The 17886-nt window shown below is 41.9% G+C and overlaps 1 protein-coding gene across 1 annotated transcript in view; it reads left to right on the top strand.

Moving 5' to 3' along the window:
• The window catches only part of Polr3g (RNA polymerase III subunit G), a 37012-nt gene that overhangs the window by 14806 nt on the left and 4320 nt on the right, over window positions 1-17886 (top strand). The window contains exons 4-7 of the mRNA XM_076927078.1: window positions 5070-5129; window positions 7018-7068; window positions 11947-12029; window positions 15664-15801. Coding sequence (XP_076783193.1) covers window positions 5070-5129; window positions 7018-7068; window positions 11947-12029; window positions 15664-15801 — 332 coding nt within the window. The remainder of the gene's footprint in view (window positions 1-5069; window positions 5130-7017; window positions 7069-11946; window positions 12030-15663; window positions 15802-17886) is intronic.

Here is a 17886-nt window from a genome sequence, read left to right as displayed (position 1 = left end):
TTGTTAGAGAGATCAATATCAACTTTGAGTTCTTAAAACAACACCATTAAAACATGAGAAATTTGTATAGTATCGCTCATGCCATTATTAGTATTAAAAGCATTTTTTTTTCTCTAAGACACATTGGCTGGGTCAGAAAGGGAGTGTATAGGTGATGGTGTTATATGTCTTTCTAAGAAGCGCGTTGGACAAGCTTAATCTTCATGACTTATCTACTTGAGTTTGCTTATACAATGGTTTGATAAACTTTACCTCAGCAATAGAGAGGTTTTCTTTTTATTTTTACTTTTCTGATTTTGTCGCATGCCTTTGTCTGGATTTTAAAATTAAATTAGATTTTATATATTTTTAAATGAACTAATAAATGCTCATTTTTTTTTTAAATTTTAAAAATGAATAAGGCGTGTTATAATTCGATCCTATTAAAATTAGACTCTCCTTTAGCTGAGACATGTTTAGCTACGAGGATGTATTTATTGAAGTGCAAGTCTGATTAAAAGGCTTATCAGATCATTCAGGCAGTTATGTGCCGTCTTTTAAGTGGTCATCGTTTTAGTTACTGTTCTATTGCTGTGAGGAGACATAGGGTGAAGGTAGTGTTTACAAAAAAGCATGTGATTGGGGGCTTGCTTACAGTTTCAGAGAGTTAGGTCATGATCAGTATGGTTGCAGGCGTGCCAGCAGGAATGTAGCTGAGAGCCCACACGTGATCCACAAGTTACAGTCAGAGCGAGGGCTAGACCAGGTCTGGCATGGGCTTTTAAAATCTCAAAGCCTGCCCCCCAGTGACACACCTCCAACAAGGCCACACCTCCTAATCCCTTTCAAAGTGTTCCACTAACTGAGGACCACACATTCAAACATATGAGCCTATGAGGCCACATAAAATATAAAAAGATATAAAACTTCTTGTTTAATCCCATAAGAAAATTCTGTAGGGTTTTCCAAATTGATAGAAGTAAAATCTCTTCAAATCTTCCTATCTGGTCCTCTTTCCTGATGTATGTTTTTTAAAAGCTCTGTGGTTCAAAATACCATTTTAAATAAGATGCATACATTTTTATATATGTGTAGGAGCACACACTTACCAGCAGTCTCCTTTCTGTTCATGGGCAGTATGTTCCAAGACGTCACCAGAGGATGCCTAAACCCACAGATCGTACTGAACTACATCTGTACCGCACTGACTGTGTGTATGTACTGCACTGACTGACTGGGTACTGCACTGACTGTGTGTGTACCGCACTGGTGTGGTCACTGAGCACCGGGAGGGTGACATGGGGAGGCTAGACAGAGGCACGGTGTTCCGTAGGGGACTTTTTTTTTTTTTTTTTTTTTGTCTGTTTTGTCGTGTTTTGTTTTGTTTTTGAAATAGGGTCTTCCTACCTGTCTCTGACTGGCCTGGAACTTGATGTGTTGACCAGGATGCCCTCAAACTCACAGAATCTAGCCACCTATTTCTTCCAAATCCTGGAATTAAAACGTGTACCATCATCCTCAACTTAAATCAGTATTTAAGAAAGTATGAAAGATTTCAGAAACCTTCATCTTTATAGTTATTTTCTTATTTTCAACTTCCAATGAACTGAGAATTCAAGTTATTTTTGTTTTTGTTTTTAACAATATGTTTCCCTAGCCCTCGGCCCCTCAGACTGTCTATGGGAGTAGGGGATGAGAATGGGAAAAATCAGTGACACAGATTCCGGGAGCCAGATGAGAAGCAGAAGCAGACTTGTTTGTTGTTATAATAGAGAGTGCCTTTATACCCTCTGTCTGCGTCCCCTCGGTCCATAACTGCTTGTCCCCTATAGCTGGCACCTGGCTGCCCAAGTCACATACTCCTGCTCTGGCTTTGTTCCTCTCCGGATGTCGGGCAGGTCACAGGGTTAGAGAATGCAGAAGTGCCTGCTGCATATGCGTGGGCCATTGCCTGCCTCTAGTCAGAACACGATGACTCACTGCTGCACTAATAATGCCAAAGAGAAGAAATGTTTCCTGGGAAGATGTCTTGCAATAACTAGATGAGTCGGAACTGAGTGCACCGCTGAGTAGAGGTTCCCTCCACACGGATGGCGCACCGAGTGCATTAGCAAAGTCACAGCCTGAATCCCCAGTGACGAGAGAGACCCAAGGTGGATTGTCTCGGATATGAGAATCCGTGAATGCACAGATTTAATTCATTAGGAATTCAAAAGAAATGTGCTGCGGTCCTTATGCTGAAAAATCTTTGAGAAGGATTTCATCAGAGAATTTATAATCATTTGGTGTCTTGTTTGCTAAAATGCATGCTACCATATTTTTTTTTTCATTTTGATGATTATTTATACACCCAAATTTATCATCTGTGGTTTTTAAATGAAGAATGCTGAAGAAAGACAGAGACACTGATCAGACAGAAGTGGGTTATGTAGAATTTCGAAAAATTATTGGGCCACTCATGTTTGTCATTTTCAGTAAAGATAATAGAACCCTTTCTCTTATTCAAGAAAAGTATAAGTCACCAACGGTTTTTTAATTTAATTTATTTATTTGCTTATTTCAGGTTTTACAGACTAAACAACACACTCTGTGGCTTGAGTATGCTACACAAATGCCATAAACTAAGCTGTGTCCCCAGCCTCTTCAAAGTTTTGCTTTCTGGTTTTTTTTTTTTAATTCTGACTTTTAATTATGGAAGCACAAGAGTTAGAAATACAGGTGATGTTAAGACAGAATCTATCAGAAACTCACCAGGACTCCTCAGTGGTTCTCAGCCTTACTAACGCTGCCACCTTTCACACAGTTCCTCATGCTGTGCTGACCCCCAACCATAAAAGTAAACCATGAGAGGTGCATTCAGATCACTTTTCTTAACTTCTTAGTGCAACTTGTGGGCTTTTCTTTGTTCTGCTGTTTGATTTTTCGCCTTCTCTCTTCCCAGTCACATTAAGTGCGTGTTTGTTACCACAATCCTGAATCTCTGGTTAGTTCTTTCTTGTATGGTCTTTTTTTTCTGATATAGGATCTCACTCTGTATGCCAAGCTGGTCAGCAGCTCACTGACCTCCACCTGCTTCTCCCTCTTTTTCCCTTTCTTATAGCTAAACCTGCAAGCCACTTACAAAATATTTTTTGTTATTATAGTTTTTTCATGCAGTATATTTGGATTGTTTTTTCTCTTCCCCAACTCCTCCCAGATCCCCCCCCACCTCTATCTTCCCAACTTTGTGTTCTCTCTTTCCTTCTCTCTCCTTAAAAAGACAAAGAAACAAGAAACAAAACCAAAAAAAAAAAAAAAAAAAAAAAAAAAAGGCAAGAAACAAATTCTCGCAAAGACACAAAAAGAAAAATCATAACAAATGGGTAACAGAAAGATCAAATATTAAAACAAAACACAAAACAGTAAGTTCACAAAACACTCTGTTTTGGCCAAGTGCTCCTGAGCACGGAGCCCAGGCTGCAGTGTGGTTATATACCTAGTGAATGGAGCCCAGGCTGGAATGTGGTTATATACCTAGTGAATGGAGCCCAGGCTGGAGTGTGGTTATATACCTAGTGAATGGAGCCCAGGCTGGAGTGTGGTTATATACCTAGTGAATGGAGCCCAGGCTGGAGTGTGGTTATATACCTAGTGAATGGAGCCCAGGCTGGAGCGTGGTTATATACCTAGTGAATGGAGCCCAGGCTGGAGCGTGGTTATATACCTAGTGAAACTGTACTGGAGAAAACTGAGTTTCCCCCTTGCCAATGAGGAACAATTGCAGATATTTTCTTGGTTATGGCTGGGATCCCATGAACACTTCTTCTTAGCACTGGGGCCTCATCTGTCTTGAACCTATGTAGGCCCCATGAGTGCTCCAGTCAGTCTCTTGGAGTTCAAATGTACTTCAGTCCTGTTGTGCCTGAAGGAAAACATCTGTCACCTCCAAACCTTGAGGGGAGGAGTTTGATGAAGACATTCCACTCAGGACTGAGAGCTCCAAAGAGTGTGTGGAGGTGTGGGTGGGAGGGATGACTCAGTGGTTAAGAGCAGTATCTGCTCTTCCCGAGGTCCTGAGTTCAATCCCAGCAACCACATGGTGGCTCACAAACACCATATAATATGATCCAATGCCCTCTTCTGGATGGCACACACAGAAAATAAATAAATAGTACATGTAATAACATTTTTTAAAAGTTTGTGTGCATGTGGTTCTGTCTGTCTGTCTGTCTCTAGCTCTCAGTCTGCACACTGTCCAGCTGTGCGTCTCTATGCTAATTCCCATTTAATTCTCTGCTGTGGGTAGAGCGAGGCTCTGATCTGCAGGTGTAGCAGTTAGTCGTTCTGAGTCAGTTTGCTGCCATCTGAGCCACCTTTTCCAATGAGCTGTGCTTTTCGAATGTCTGAGCTATGATTCTCTTCACCAACTTGTGCTGCTAGTAAAAGGTAGGGGTATTACTGGGGTTATCTGGCAAGACTGACAAACTACAAGCAAGACATGACCATGGCTCTGCTGATCCTGGGAAGTTCCAATGGATTGTGTAAAGCTTGTAATAGTTTGTAGAAGGCTTCCAGCTGACTCACTTCATTCTCCAAACAGGTGGTATCTCACCATACGTAGCATTTCCTAGCCCTGTCCATGTGAAAACTCCATATTGGGAGCCTCACAAACCGACTACATGTATATGAAATGCTAGAGGTGAACCAGCCATTAACCCTCCATTGCAGTGACCACGGTTTGGTTGACTTTAAAGACTGGAGCCTGGAGGTTGTAGAAAACACCCAATAGGTCTCTCTACCCTTGTGTGTAAGTGGTTCCTAACCTGACTCTGAGCTTTTGGGAATGTTTTCACTGGCTAGTCAGGTTGTCTCATGCTGAGAACCAGGTTTAAGGTTGCTGTTTCTGCTCAGCTGGCCATTGCTCTTGCCAAATTTTAACCGTGTTACTCCAATTAAATTTGTCAGTGTTGGTCCGGTTACATACATGCGTAATATACAAATGTAGGAAATACATGAAAAATAAGAGACGTGATCTGGTGATATAAGTTGTTTCAAAGAATGGCTTAAGTTTTTTGTGTTTCTAATGAATGCTTTTTCTCCTCTGACCCTAGATGATATTGAAAGGTACAGCAAACGATACATGAAAGTCTATAAAGAAGAGTGGGTACCAGGTACGATGAAACAGATCATGCTAACGTAGTTTTAAGAGGACTCATCTTAGTTTTATTTATGTATGTGTTTGTGTGTGTTTATGCCCTTGGAGGCCAGAAGAAGGAATCAGGTGCCCTGGGCTAGCATTTCAAGAGAAGAGGCTGTTGTGAGCTCCTGGTGTGGTACTTAACACCGAACTTTGGATGGGAAGCAAGCACTCTAAAGCACCAAGCCAGCTCTCCAGCCCCTTGAAATACTTTTTAAAAGATCACCTTCCCTATCAAAATACCACAAAAGTCCATTAGATTCTTGGGCGTTTTCTTTGTTTTCAGCTGTCAGAAAGTAGAGTCTTTTTTTTTTCCTTCCTATAATTATTATAATTATGGAAATCACGTTAAGGATACTTTAAGTCTTTCTCATATTCTATGAGACATAGATAAATTTTAGCTACTAGCATACGTACCATTTTGATAGAAAGATGCCTGAGAGACTCGTTGTTAGCCTTCAGGAGCGTTACATCGCATAGCTACAGGATGGAGGGGGGCTTAAAGGAAACATCATTCCACCAGTTTATGTTATAAACAGAAAACAGTCACCGTAGAAATGAAATAACCTGTCAGGGTCTCTTACCAGTACTGCCGTCCCTCAGACATTCACCTACTTTTATACCTCCGACAAAAATGGTTTTATAGAAACTGCCCTGAGGTGAATGTGTAAATATCATTAACAAGCTTTGTCATTTTCCCAGAGTAGAGTGTTCTCTTTGCCTTGTTGAGCTTAAGATGTGGGGCGAGGGTGGGAACCCACCTTTCCAAGTCATTTTTTTTTTCATGATCTAAGAAGTTTAAAACTTAAAATATATTCAAATCAAAATGTATCACTGTAGGTAAAATGATAATGGTTAACAATTTTGTAAAAATGCATTGACATTGCTGTATCAGCAGCCACTATCTTTAAACCTGGTTTTGAATATTTCAAGTATTTTAATTTATATATTTTTGTTGTGTGCACATGTGTGCATGTGTGTCTGTATACACCAAATGTGTGGCGATGGCTGAGAAAGCCAAAAAGGAACATCAGATTTCCTGGAGCTGGAGTTACACATGACTGTGAGCCACACAGTACGGGTGCTGGAAACCGGACTCAAGTCCCCTGGAAGACGACGAAGTGCCCTCACTACTGAGCCATCCCTCCAGCCCTGACTCTATTTAAAAATGAGGCTAGCCGGGCGGTGGTGGCGCACGCCTTTAATCCCCCCCCCCCAAAAAAAAAAAAAAACCAATGAGGCTAAGGATTGTAGAATATTTGACTAGCACATGTGAAGCCCTTGTTAAGTTCCTAGCACCCTCCAGAAAATTAAAAGAAAGTAAATAAATAAAGGAATCGTTTACTTAATGCAACTAAAAGCCATTCACTGGGGAGAATTTACATGTTCACAACTACTAGTATTTTTAATTGAAAATTTCAAATAATTATTAAAATCATTTTATGTCTTATATATTGGGTTTGGTTATCTGCCTTAACTCTTGAAAAAATGTTGCTTAATATGTATATATCAACAGACAGCTTACAAAATCCAAAGTAGCCAAATAATAATATTTAAGAAAATAGTTATGACCTTAATAGTAACATCCACAAAGAATTTCCATTAGATTTTTTTTTTTTTCAAGATACTTTATTACTTCAAAGCTGTTTAATGAGGTCTTTTTCTCTACAGGAGAAACTATGTCATGGTGCATTCTATTTATATCGGTTTTGTTTTGTTACATTCCAGACTAAGTCCGTACAAGCAGATACTAAGGAATGTTGCTGTCTTTGCATGAACAGCTGTCACTGTGTTAAGTAGCCAGGTCCAGAGCCACCAAGGACACTGAGACTTTTTTTCTATTCTTTCTTTTGTACACATAGATTGGAGAAGATTTCCAAGAGAGATGATGCCAAGGAAAAAATGCAAAAAAGGTACCCTGACTCATGTGACCGTAGTCCAGGTTTGCAAGAGTGTTGCAGAAGCTCTGAGTGCAGAAGCCAAGCTCAAGTTAGGCTCAGTATTGCAAATTCTCTTCCTTAAAGTATGTCTGGCATTTTGGGTATTTTACTGGCTCTTAGAGGCTGTGGACTTTTGGACCTTCTGTTTTCTTGAATTAATCTCATTCTTTAATTGCGGTAATTTTCCATGCTAGCAGAGAACTCTGTTATACACACTGTCTCATTTGTATATCTGCAGATTTTTATGATATCACTGGCTATGTTCTACATTATCACATGACACATTTTAAAACTGGGGCACTGTTGACAGTTGCTGGCTGTTGGGGGAGGAGAGTCAGCCTTTAAGGATGTGGCCGCTGTTAGGTTGACAGATTTGACCTGATCAGTAGATTATTAAAAGGAGGAGGACATAAAGTTGGGAAGGAGAATGTGAGTAGATTTGGGAGGAGTTAATGGGAGGAGGAGTACAAATGAAATACAATGTACATATTTATGAAATTCATAAAGCATTAGTAAACTATTTAATATTGTAGTTGAACCAACATAAACTTATCCCTGGCCAACTTACAAATGAGTGAGACTCAGACTATGGTTATTTATTTGAGTTAACAATTAAATGGGGTGGGGGTAACCCCTGATCTGCTTTTCTAACTGCTGACCTGGCTACTTTCCCAGTGGTGTACCCCAGATACTTGCTGTTTCTCCTGACCACGGGCAGCCCCTCTCATGACGGCTTTAAGCAACAGATCAAACCTGAACATAATATTAAAAAGAAAGACATGTACTAGGAAACATCGAAGAGGTGGTAAAAAGAGTTTTATGTTAGATAAAAAGATACCAAAATATATATTTTTGTTTGTTCTTTAATAATTCCAGTAGTAAATAATTGTCTGCTATTGCAAGACACTGCCATGAGGAACAGAGAGAGCCCATGCAGCTGGGACTATTCCTGCTTCTTGGAGCTTACAGTTAGGTGCAGAAACAGCATGAAAGGGGTTTGGGGATGGCTGGGTCAGGAAAGTGCTTAGTTAGATCTCACCCATGTAAAAAGTATGGCACTGCTAAACCCACCTCCAAAAGCCTGGGTGCTTACTGGCCAGCCAATCAACATGCATGAGCATACACACACACACACACACACACACACACACACACAATATGAAACAAAAACATATGTGCTTGTGGGAAGTCCGGGCAACGTTCTGAGGAAGTGCACTGGCTAAATTCATTAGTGTCATGATAAAGCATGTATGTGTGGAGATGATACTGGTTATGTGCTAGTGGACCATCGTTTGTAGCAGACTGGAGATCTAAGAACATACCTATCTTGGTTGTCATTAATGCAACTGGACTCCACTTTCACTTTCCACTCCCTTCTCCTCCTAGTGCTAAGCCTTCACATATTAATCTTAGTACAGCTTCCGGTAGCAAGGATTTTCATTTATTGAAAAACAAATCAACGCTAGGCGGTGGTGGCGCACGCCTTTAATCCCAGCACTTGAGAGGCAGAGGCAGGCGGATTTCTGAGTTCGAGGCCAGCCTGGTCTACAGAGTGAGTTCCAGGACAGCCAGGGCTACACAGAGAAACCCTGTCAAAAAAAAAAAAAAAAATCAACAATTACATTCTCTTTCCCCGTGTGTGTTAGTATTTTTAATTGTGCACGGATAGTTTTTGTGTCGGTTTCCTCCCCGTTGTGACGACTTCTATTGATCTACATGAAAGTAGATAGAGAGCCACAGAGGGTTCAAGGTTGGCAGAGGTTTGTGGAAGAACCAGCTTCTGATAGATACTGGAAAGAAACAACTTCACATATGTGCATACATGGAAAAAAAAATGGTTACCTACGGAAAATTTTCATGGCAACATTTTGGGATAAAAACAGTCTTTCTGTACTATTGGTGATTTGATACTTCTGAATGTGAGCATGTGTGCACGAATTAAGTATTAAAACACAAAGAAGGAAAGATGAGTGGTATTGTGTCTGGGACTCACCTTTTTAGTAACTGGGCCTGAAAGGAAATCTCAGTGGTTAAGAGTGCTTCCTGATTCATCAGTGGACCAGTGTTCAGAGCCCAGAACCCATATAAGGTGACTCATACGTGTCTGTAACGCTAACTCCGGAGGATCTGATACCCTAATCTGGCGCACGCACACACCACACACATGCACACGCAAATGAAAGATTAAATATTTTAAATGAAATTAATGATTTTTGTAAATATTTCTAGCTGATCAGCTTTTCTGGTATTCACCTAATGGTTATATATATATTGTGAAATTAAATAACTTCATAAAAAGTCCTTAGAAAAAAAGACTTTATGGTGTGAACGGATTGTATTCTCAGCTAACAGTTGTTGGCTGAGTACTTACTGAGTACTTACTTACTGAACTCTTGGTCATACATGATCCTATGCTTTGAGTACTTATTAAACAGTCCTTGCCTTCCAGGAGGACGACAAAGTTATGTTATATACCATTTAATGTTAGGTTGTTAGGTTATAGTTTTCCCCCAAACTTCATTAATTCAAGAGCTCTGAAGCCACTGTCTTAGTGAGGGTTTTTTTGTTTTGTTTTGTTTTTGTTTGTTTGTTTGTTTGTTTTTTGTTTTTTCGAGACAGGGTTTCTCTGTGTAGCCCTGGCTGTCCTGGAACTCACTCTGTAGACCAGGCTGGCCTCGAACTCAGAAATCCGCCTGCCTCTGCCTCCCAAGTGCTGGGATTAAAGGTGAGAGTTTCCATTTTTGCAATGAAACACCATGACTAAGGAGTAAATTGGGAAGGAAAGGGTTTATTTGGCTCACAGTTCCAGATCATAGTCCATCATTGGGGGAAGCCAGGACAGGAACTCAAGCAGAGCTGGAACCCGAAGGCAGGAGCTGATGCAGAGGCCCATGGCTTGCTCTGGCTCTGCCCTCTGCAGCTCACACACCGTGTCTTCTAGGCTCCAGCAGGCTCCACTCATGCTGCTGCTGTTCTTGGTAGTTGTCCCGTGGTTCTGACCTTACCAAAGCTACTGGGGTCCCTTGCTGCAGCTGGACTTTGACTTTTCACTGCCTTCTCCTCCTGGTGCTAAGCCTCATCTTCTCTGCACGACTCGTTAGTTTTGGGTCTTCACCTGCCACCCGGGCTACTACAGCTTCACCAGTGGCCTCTCTTGGCCTCTCACAGTCTCTGGTGCATTACTTGCTCTCTGTGACCCCTCCATGCTTTCAAACACAGCACCATCTGGGTGACTTCTACACATTACTAAGGCTGCCTGCCAACATGAGATACAGCCTTGGCTACCTCTGCAACACTGCTTCTCTGTGTTCTCAGAAAACACCTCCCAGATTTCACCTCAGTGATGCTGGTCTCTTCTTGATCGCCACTAATTTCTTAGTGCCAGCATCGATTGTCCCAGTAATGCAAAGGTTTCGAAATCGAAATAGCAAATGACCCTGATAGTCTTCAGTCTTCCTTCTGAAATTTCACAAGCCAGGCCTTCATCCTCTTCCTTGTTCGCAACACTAATTTTTTCGGAGCTTCCACAGACCCCTTAACACTCAATGGCTTTTTGAGCCCAAAGTTCCAAAGTCATTTCATAATCCTCCCCCAAACACATGGTCAGGTCTGTCAGCAATACCCCACTACTCTGGTATCAATTGTTATCTTAGTTAGGTTTTTACTGCTGTATGAGGCACCATGACCAAGGCAACTCCTATAAAGACTAACATTTAATTGGGGCTGGCTTACAGTTTCAGAGGTTCAGCCCATTATCATCATGGCAGGAAGCATGGCAGCTTGCAGGCAGGCATGGTGCCGACAGAGCTGAGAGTTCTACATCTTGATCTGATGGCAGCCAGGAGACTGGATTTCATACTGGCCAGAGCTTACACACACACACACACACACACACACTTTAAGGTCATATATATGATCTTAGAGCCTGCCTCCACAGTGACACACTTCCTCCAAGAAGGCCATGCCTACTCCAAGAAGGCCACACCCCCTAATAGTGCCACTCCCCATGGGCCAAGCATTCAAACACTTGAGTCTATTATGGGGGGAGGGCACAGCTATTCAAACACTCAGTGACTCCTTATGTTAAGGTTTTAAGTCCACCAGTTATGGGTCATCTACTGTGGTCTGAAAATCATTTGTGTGTTCAGTGTTTGTCTTTAATATGACTCTTTCTGAGCTTGGTTTTTGATACCTAAGGATTTGGGGGTTGTTTGATATTGACAAAGAACTGTAGTCATTTGTCCTTGTGAGAATTGTTTATGGCTTAAAAGAATTCCTTGGTAATTGGCAAAGTCTTCATAGGAAATAATTCTTTATTACCTGCTGTTTTAGAATGATCTGGAGATGAAATACTTTGCTTAGATTAAAACAAACTGGGTCTTAGAGCTTGTTGAAACATTTCCTTTCACTCATGTGAAGTGACCGACTGTTTTACTCTTCTCCGTGAAGACAGCTCTTGCTAATGTCAGCTGTAATCTTTCCTAACCCTTTACATCAGCTAGGGCAGATTTTTTGCTTCACACCTGCTTAGCACTGCTTGTGTTAAAATGGACTTCACTGATAGATGAGTGACCGAGAAACCCTTGCAGGGTCTTTTCTTGTTATTCCAGTGTTTCTGTCTCAAGTAATGTTATAGCAGATTTTGTCTCTAATGATATTAATACTGAGACTAAAGTTCCAGTGCTTAGTTAAAATATTTCTGGTCATAATCTAAATAATGTCCTGTGCTGTATTTGCTTAGAGCACAGGGCGTGGTATAGCACAGTGCTGCACCCCAGAGCTTAGGAGGTACCGCCCTTGCTCTTCTTTCTGCAGTAGAAAGTCTGTTAACAGATTGTGGTTTCGTTACAGGGGATCCAAAATCCAAAGCGGCCAAAGCAGCAGGGAAGGGCACTTCACTCATTAGTTCTGCAGATGTGTTGAAAAAGATTGAGGTAAGTTTATAGTTATGAACGTGAACTGGGAAAATATAAAAGGCTGTACTGCTTCTTCCCCCACCTTTCTGCCTTCTCCTTTTTTTTAAAGCGTGTGCATTTGGCTGGAGAGAGGCCAGTGTTTAAGTTAGGGTTGAGCTTGGCTGTCAGGGAGGTGTGGAGAAAGAGCCCTCCTGTCAGCACACAGGGCTCCTGCTGTCTGGTTGTCTCACACTGTCCCACAGTGCCCGCCTGGCCTTCTTTTCACTGTGCCCTTAACTCCTCATTGTATTTGATTGTGGCATGGGGGAGGGGAGAGACTCTGGAACCACTGGTGTAATTGTAATTACAGAAGTCCTGCTTCTCTTTGTGGGTGTGTGGTACTTTACTCCCAACCTCAGTGTTTTGGAATATAAATAGAAGACTCTATTGAGGCAAAGGTGTCATTTTCTGGAATTTATTTGTCCATCATTAATCAGAGCAAACAAAGTTTGGGTTGGTACCCTGAGACTGTGCTGCCTCCTCCTTGCCCACAGCTTTATTCTCTTTGTTGTAGATTCAAAAACTACACATCTCACATCGATTCTTTCGGAAATACTTTACTCATAGAAAATACGGAACCTCCTCCTGTCATTGTTTTAAATCTTTAAACATTATTTTATTGTTTTATGTGTGTGAGTGTTTTGCTTGCATGTATGGTGGGTACCACATGTATGCCTGGTGTGCATGGATGTCGAAAGAGGGCTCTCAGCTGCTGAGGCGGCCTGAATCTCCCCAGTCAGTGATGAAGATAGCACACCACACTCCTGCATTTTCATTGTATTTCTTAACAAAGTATCATAGGCATAGCTCCAGGTGCGACTGTCCAGAGCTCCTCTATTCTGTTGTCAGCACTGTGAGAACGAACTGTAGTTACTTAATAATGTCATTAATGTGTTACTGAGAAACAGTGCTTCTTCCGGTGGTTTGCTGTTATTAATAACGCCGAGAATTTATAGTAAGTACGCCCCACACAAGTAGAGTAGTTTCTAGGTTTACAATAGTGCTTGCTGACCTCTGGCACATCTGCTCGATGGGGAGCTTCTCATTTTACTGTTTTCCTTTCTGAACAGTGTTTGGGCTGGATGATAGCATGGCCAACATCAAATCCAGAAGATCAGTGAAGGACTCGGGTTTAACTAGGTAGATGGAATTTACAGATGGAACTTACCTGGTCCTGCCTGCTCAGAAAGCTTGGAGAAGTTCTCGAGAGGCACATACAGTGCTCTGTAGATTGGCCTTCACTCTGGGTGTGATTTTCCTTAGGACAAACTGTGCTGCCTTGGTGCTTCCATTTGCCACCTTTTCCAGAACATTCCAAACACAGAAATCCTACTGTGTTTACAGTTTTAACAGAACAGTGGTTGTCTCCAACTAAAGCAGCTTCATGCTTTATTATGGCGGCATCTGTGGGCAGAGGTAGCAGATCAGGCGTCAAAGCAATGACACACACACCTTCCTTCTGTCTTACCTGAGGGAGGGGCCTCCTTGGGTGTCCAGTATCCTGCTCTGGGTCCGCATCTTAGCTCCTTGCCTGGTGGCCGTCCTTCTCCCCTTACACCTGCACAATCAGCTTGAGTAGTTCAAGCTTGTGGAAGACAAAATGGAGCCTGCTAAGTAGGCGAGCCAAAACCGTTAGCTCGTGGAAAGAACAAGGGAATCACACAGTACGTGTCCCTGGGATCGTAAGAAAAGTCTGAGATGGCTTCTGTCTCACTCTGCTGACGTATATGATGGGTTTGAGTTGGATGTGTGTGGTAAAGGTGAAGGTGAGTGTATTTGCTTAGGCTGTGGGATTTGGCAACAGTAGAAATACAGCCTTTGATCCTTACAGCACATTGAATGGATGCTATCCTTTGAATAATACAGTTGTTATAAAACAATTCCGTTTCTAATTTTGAAATAATTAGTTACTTTTTAAAAAGATGATAGAGTATAATTTTCACAAAGTAAAATAAATATTTCAGTTCTATTATAATTGCATTTAGTTGTAGGCATTTTTACCTATGATCTAGTTAGAGCAGAAAAGACATAGCTTAATATTATTGTAGTATATATATTGTGTGTGTGTGTGTCTGTGTGTCTGTCTGTCTGTCTGTCTTAGATATTTCAAAAGGCTTGTGAAAACTTTGGTCACTTAGGATTTTCCAAGAAGATAGCCAGTTGGGAAACTGTATACATGATATTGCCAAAATAACCACCAAGGCAAGACAATGGTTATTATTAGAGTAACCTATCCTGTGTATGTGCTGGTTTTAATTAGTTCTGCTTGAGCAAGGTGAATTGCAAGCAACATTGCTTGAATTTTGTTTAAAAATTGAGTCTTATGAGCTTGAGAGACGGCTCGGTAGATAAAATGTTTACTGGGCAAGCATACTGACCGACCTTGCAAGCCCCAGCATGCACATAGAAGTCATGTGGACCTGCAGCAGCCGATAATCCCAGCACTTGGGAGACAGAGAGGAGTTCCTAAGGCAAGCAGTAGGCTGGCAAAACTAGCCAGGACCTGCCTCAGTAAATTAATTGAAGCATGAATGAGGAAGACATCCAGGCTTGTTTCAGCCTCCACATGCATGCTCAGTATGAGCACATTAATATACACACATGCATTCTGCACACACATAGACACTATAAATCAGTTTGTTTACATTGGGTTTGGTTAATATGATCTTTCCTTTATCTTTGATTTTCTTCAGTTCCAGTTGGAACTGAAATCATTTTTAACGTGAATATTTAAGAAGAACAGCTAAGTTATAGTTACTCTGGATGTTAAATATGTCTCTGCTCATTAATAATCAACAAAGCCTTAAGGAGTGATGGAGCATGCCTACATATTAATTCATTAATTACTCTTCTAGTTACTGTTAGTAACGATCAGAAATTAGCTCATGTGAAGTTTTAATTAGGAATATGCAAAATGATTGCTGTGCCCATCTCATAGAAAACCTGTCAAATTCTGTCTTTTGTGTAAAGTGAGGGCCACCCAACTGAGCAAACAGAGACAGTAATAAAGTTAGGTCACTTCTATCAATTGAAAAAATAATTGGTAGTAATGAGGCATTTATAAAATCAGAACTTCGAGATGATGCACAGTGTGTGGTTTTCCAGGTAGACAGCAAGAACCATCCAGAAGCCAACGCCTTTCCAACTCTGTTTGCTTCTCTTCTTTGTTTTTAGAGTTGCTAATACAAGCCTGTGTGTTCAGTGATGTGTTTTAATCTCCTTTTCACAACCTTCCAGGTGTATCAGGAAGCAGAAATTCTTGGCAATGGGAGATTACTGAAAGGCAAAGGACACAGGCGTGGGATAAACTAAATCATGTCCTTCATCTTAGAAGGAGGTCAGATTGGAACCTTGAAAAGAAAGCCTTGTGAATTAGGATTCTGACCCCAGAGTAGCTGAGGGAGGCCCAGCGATAAGAAATAGAATGAGACTGGGTGTTGCTCTGGTGACTGGTGGCTGCTGCTTCCCTGAGAGGTGGGAGGCAGGCCAGTGGGCCAGCGCATTAATTTAGGATTCAGCACGGATAATCAATCCATAGCTCTTCTTTTTGGGCTGGTTGTGTAGATCACAGTATAATCATTTGCATGTGGATTAACGGATCTCACTTTATCAGGAACTGGAAAAGAGAGGCGAGGGTGAAAGATCGGATGAAGAAAACGAAGAAAAAGAAGGAAGCAAAGAGAAAGATGAGGAGGAGGACGGCGAGGAGGACGAGGAGCAGGAGGAGTATGATGAAGAGGAGCAGGAGGAGGTAAAAGTCTGCCTGAGGATGATAAGAGACCGCTGCCTAATCTTAAAGATTAGCTGTGGCCAGTGGCACACAGTCTGTCGGCAAACAAAACCACGCCCATAATCCTAGCACTCAAAGATGATTGGGAGGAGTTTGAGGAGCTGAGGCTGCACCATTGTGAGACCTTGACACAAAAAACAAAACCAAAAGAACTGTTTGTGGAACTGGAAATATATTTCCATCATTGGCATCAGTTGCTTGGTATATGAAATGACAATAATGCAAAATTAAAACCAGGAGATCAAAGTAACTGGATTAACATCTCCTGCAAGCAAGGAATTAAGGAAATTGCTGAGAGTAGTGCAGATCATCCCGACTGACAAAAGTTTACGTGACACTGGAGGTACCAAAGGGCTTAGGCACAAAGCTCTCGAAGGGCATCCTTGCAGGGCCTTTGAAGCTCAGGCTCCCCAGTTCATGTGGACAGAGGCAGAGCGTCTGGCTGTCAGCTCTCGATTCAGTCACACACACACACACACACACACACACACACACACACACACACACAGTCAGTGGAAGAAGTTTACCTTATCCTTTGTGAAACAAGTTGCCCCAGCCCTTTTGAAACAATACTCAAGCCATTTCCTTTCCACAGTTTCAGCACGTTCAAGTGTGTTTGCTTCCTCTAATTGTGATTGTGAGCATGCTCAGCTCTATCGTGAAGCACGTGGCCTCTGGGCTATGCCCACCCAGCCTGTTGTTGGCTCCTGTTGCTCTTGAGAAGCTAGTTCCCAGTTGCATGCTGGTCACCTGATTACTCACTCACCACTGAAGCAGTTCAGCCCTTACTTCTCTTGGCTGTTCTGTAGCACCTAACATTTCTGCAAAACAGCAGCTAATTCTGTTTGTCAAAGTATCATCTCTCCTACGTAAACAGTTTACACCATGAGACACAGGCGCGTACTGTGTGCCAGGCTGGGTCCCAGCTGCCAAGGTTGCTTCCCTTCATTTTTAGATAGAATGCTTCTCCTTTTGCATCTGTTTCTTGCACCTTTTTGTGGCGTCTGTAGTTCTCTTCTCTCTGTTATTTTGCATCTTGGGAGTTCTCCAGCTCTGTGTTTAGCCTGTGTTTTCTGTATTCGGTCTCTGGCTGTGACATCCTTACTACAGTTACTTCACATTTGGTTGTGGTGTCCTTACCACATTACTTCATATCAGGTGTGACTCCTTTTCCTTGTCACTCTGTATATAGTGATCTTTACATTGAAGTATACGCTTGACTTAAGCTTGGCCATGAGACTGAAAAGATCATTCTCTGCTCGTGGAGGCAAACAGGAAAGGCAGCAGTTACAACACAATGGAGAATTCTGTGGTGTAGAACAGGGTGCTATGAGGTCACAAACCAGGCACCTGCTCCTAATTTTAGTGCTTGGGAGGTAGAGTCAGGATTATCAGAAGTTCAAGGTTATCTTCAGCTACATAATAAATTTCAGGACAACCACAGACCCTGAGTCAGTCAAAAAAAAAAAAAAAAAAAAAAAAAAAGATGACTTGCAAGATGTAGAGAGTCAGTGAGGTCAAGGTGAGGAAGCAGACTCTGTGTTTGTGTGTGTGTGTGTGTGTGTGTGTGTGTGTGTTGACAAGACCTCACTGTAGGCCTATGTTTGGAACCCACTACAGCCCCGAGGCTTTAAATTTGCAGCTGCTCTTCTCTGCTCTCAGCCTCCTGGGTATCATTTGAGCCACTATGGCAGCTCTGAAATGCCGTTCTGATAACACCCACTTTCTTTGAGTCTGGACCATGTGTGTTAAGATCAAAAGTTACTCATGACAATTGCAAGCTCATTGGGCTTGGGTAACAGCCCACCTTTAATCCCAGCCCTCTGAAGGGGTGACAGAGCACACCTTGAAAACCAGCCCTCTGAATTCAAAGCTCACCTGGCCTACGTAGATTCCAGGCCAGCTGGGGTGACATAGCCATACTGTAATGTAGCGAACAAACAGATTCTGGTAGTTTAAGAGCTGTCAAGTAGGCCTCAGTAAAGCACTGCCCCAGAGAGTGGGTTTAAATCCATAAGTTTATATATCTGTATTTCATTAAAAAGC

This window comes from Arvicanthis niloticus, chromosome 29, assembly GCF_011762505.2.
Source record: "Arvicanthis niloticus isolate mArvNil1 chromosome 29, mArvNil1.pat.X, whole genome shotgun sequence".
Taxonomy (NCBI): Eukaryota; Metazoa; Chordata; class Mammalia; order Rodentia; family Muridae; genus Arvicanthis; species Arvicanthis niloticus.
This window is presented reverse-complemented; position numbering and strand designations above follow the sequence as displayed.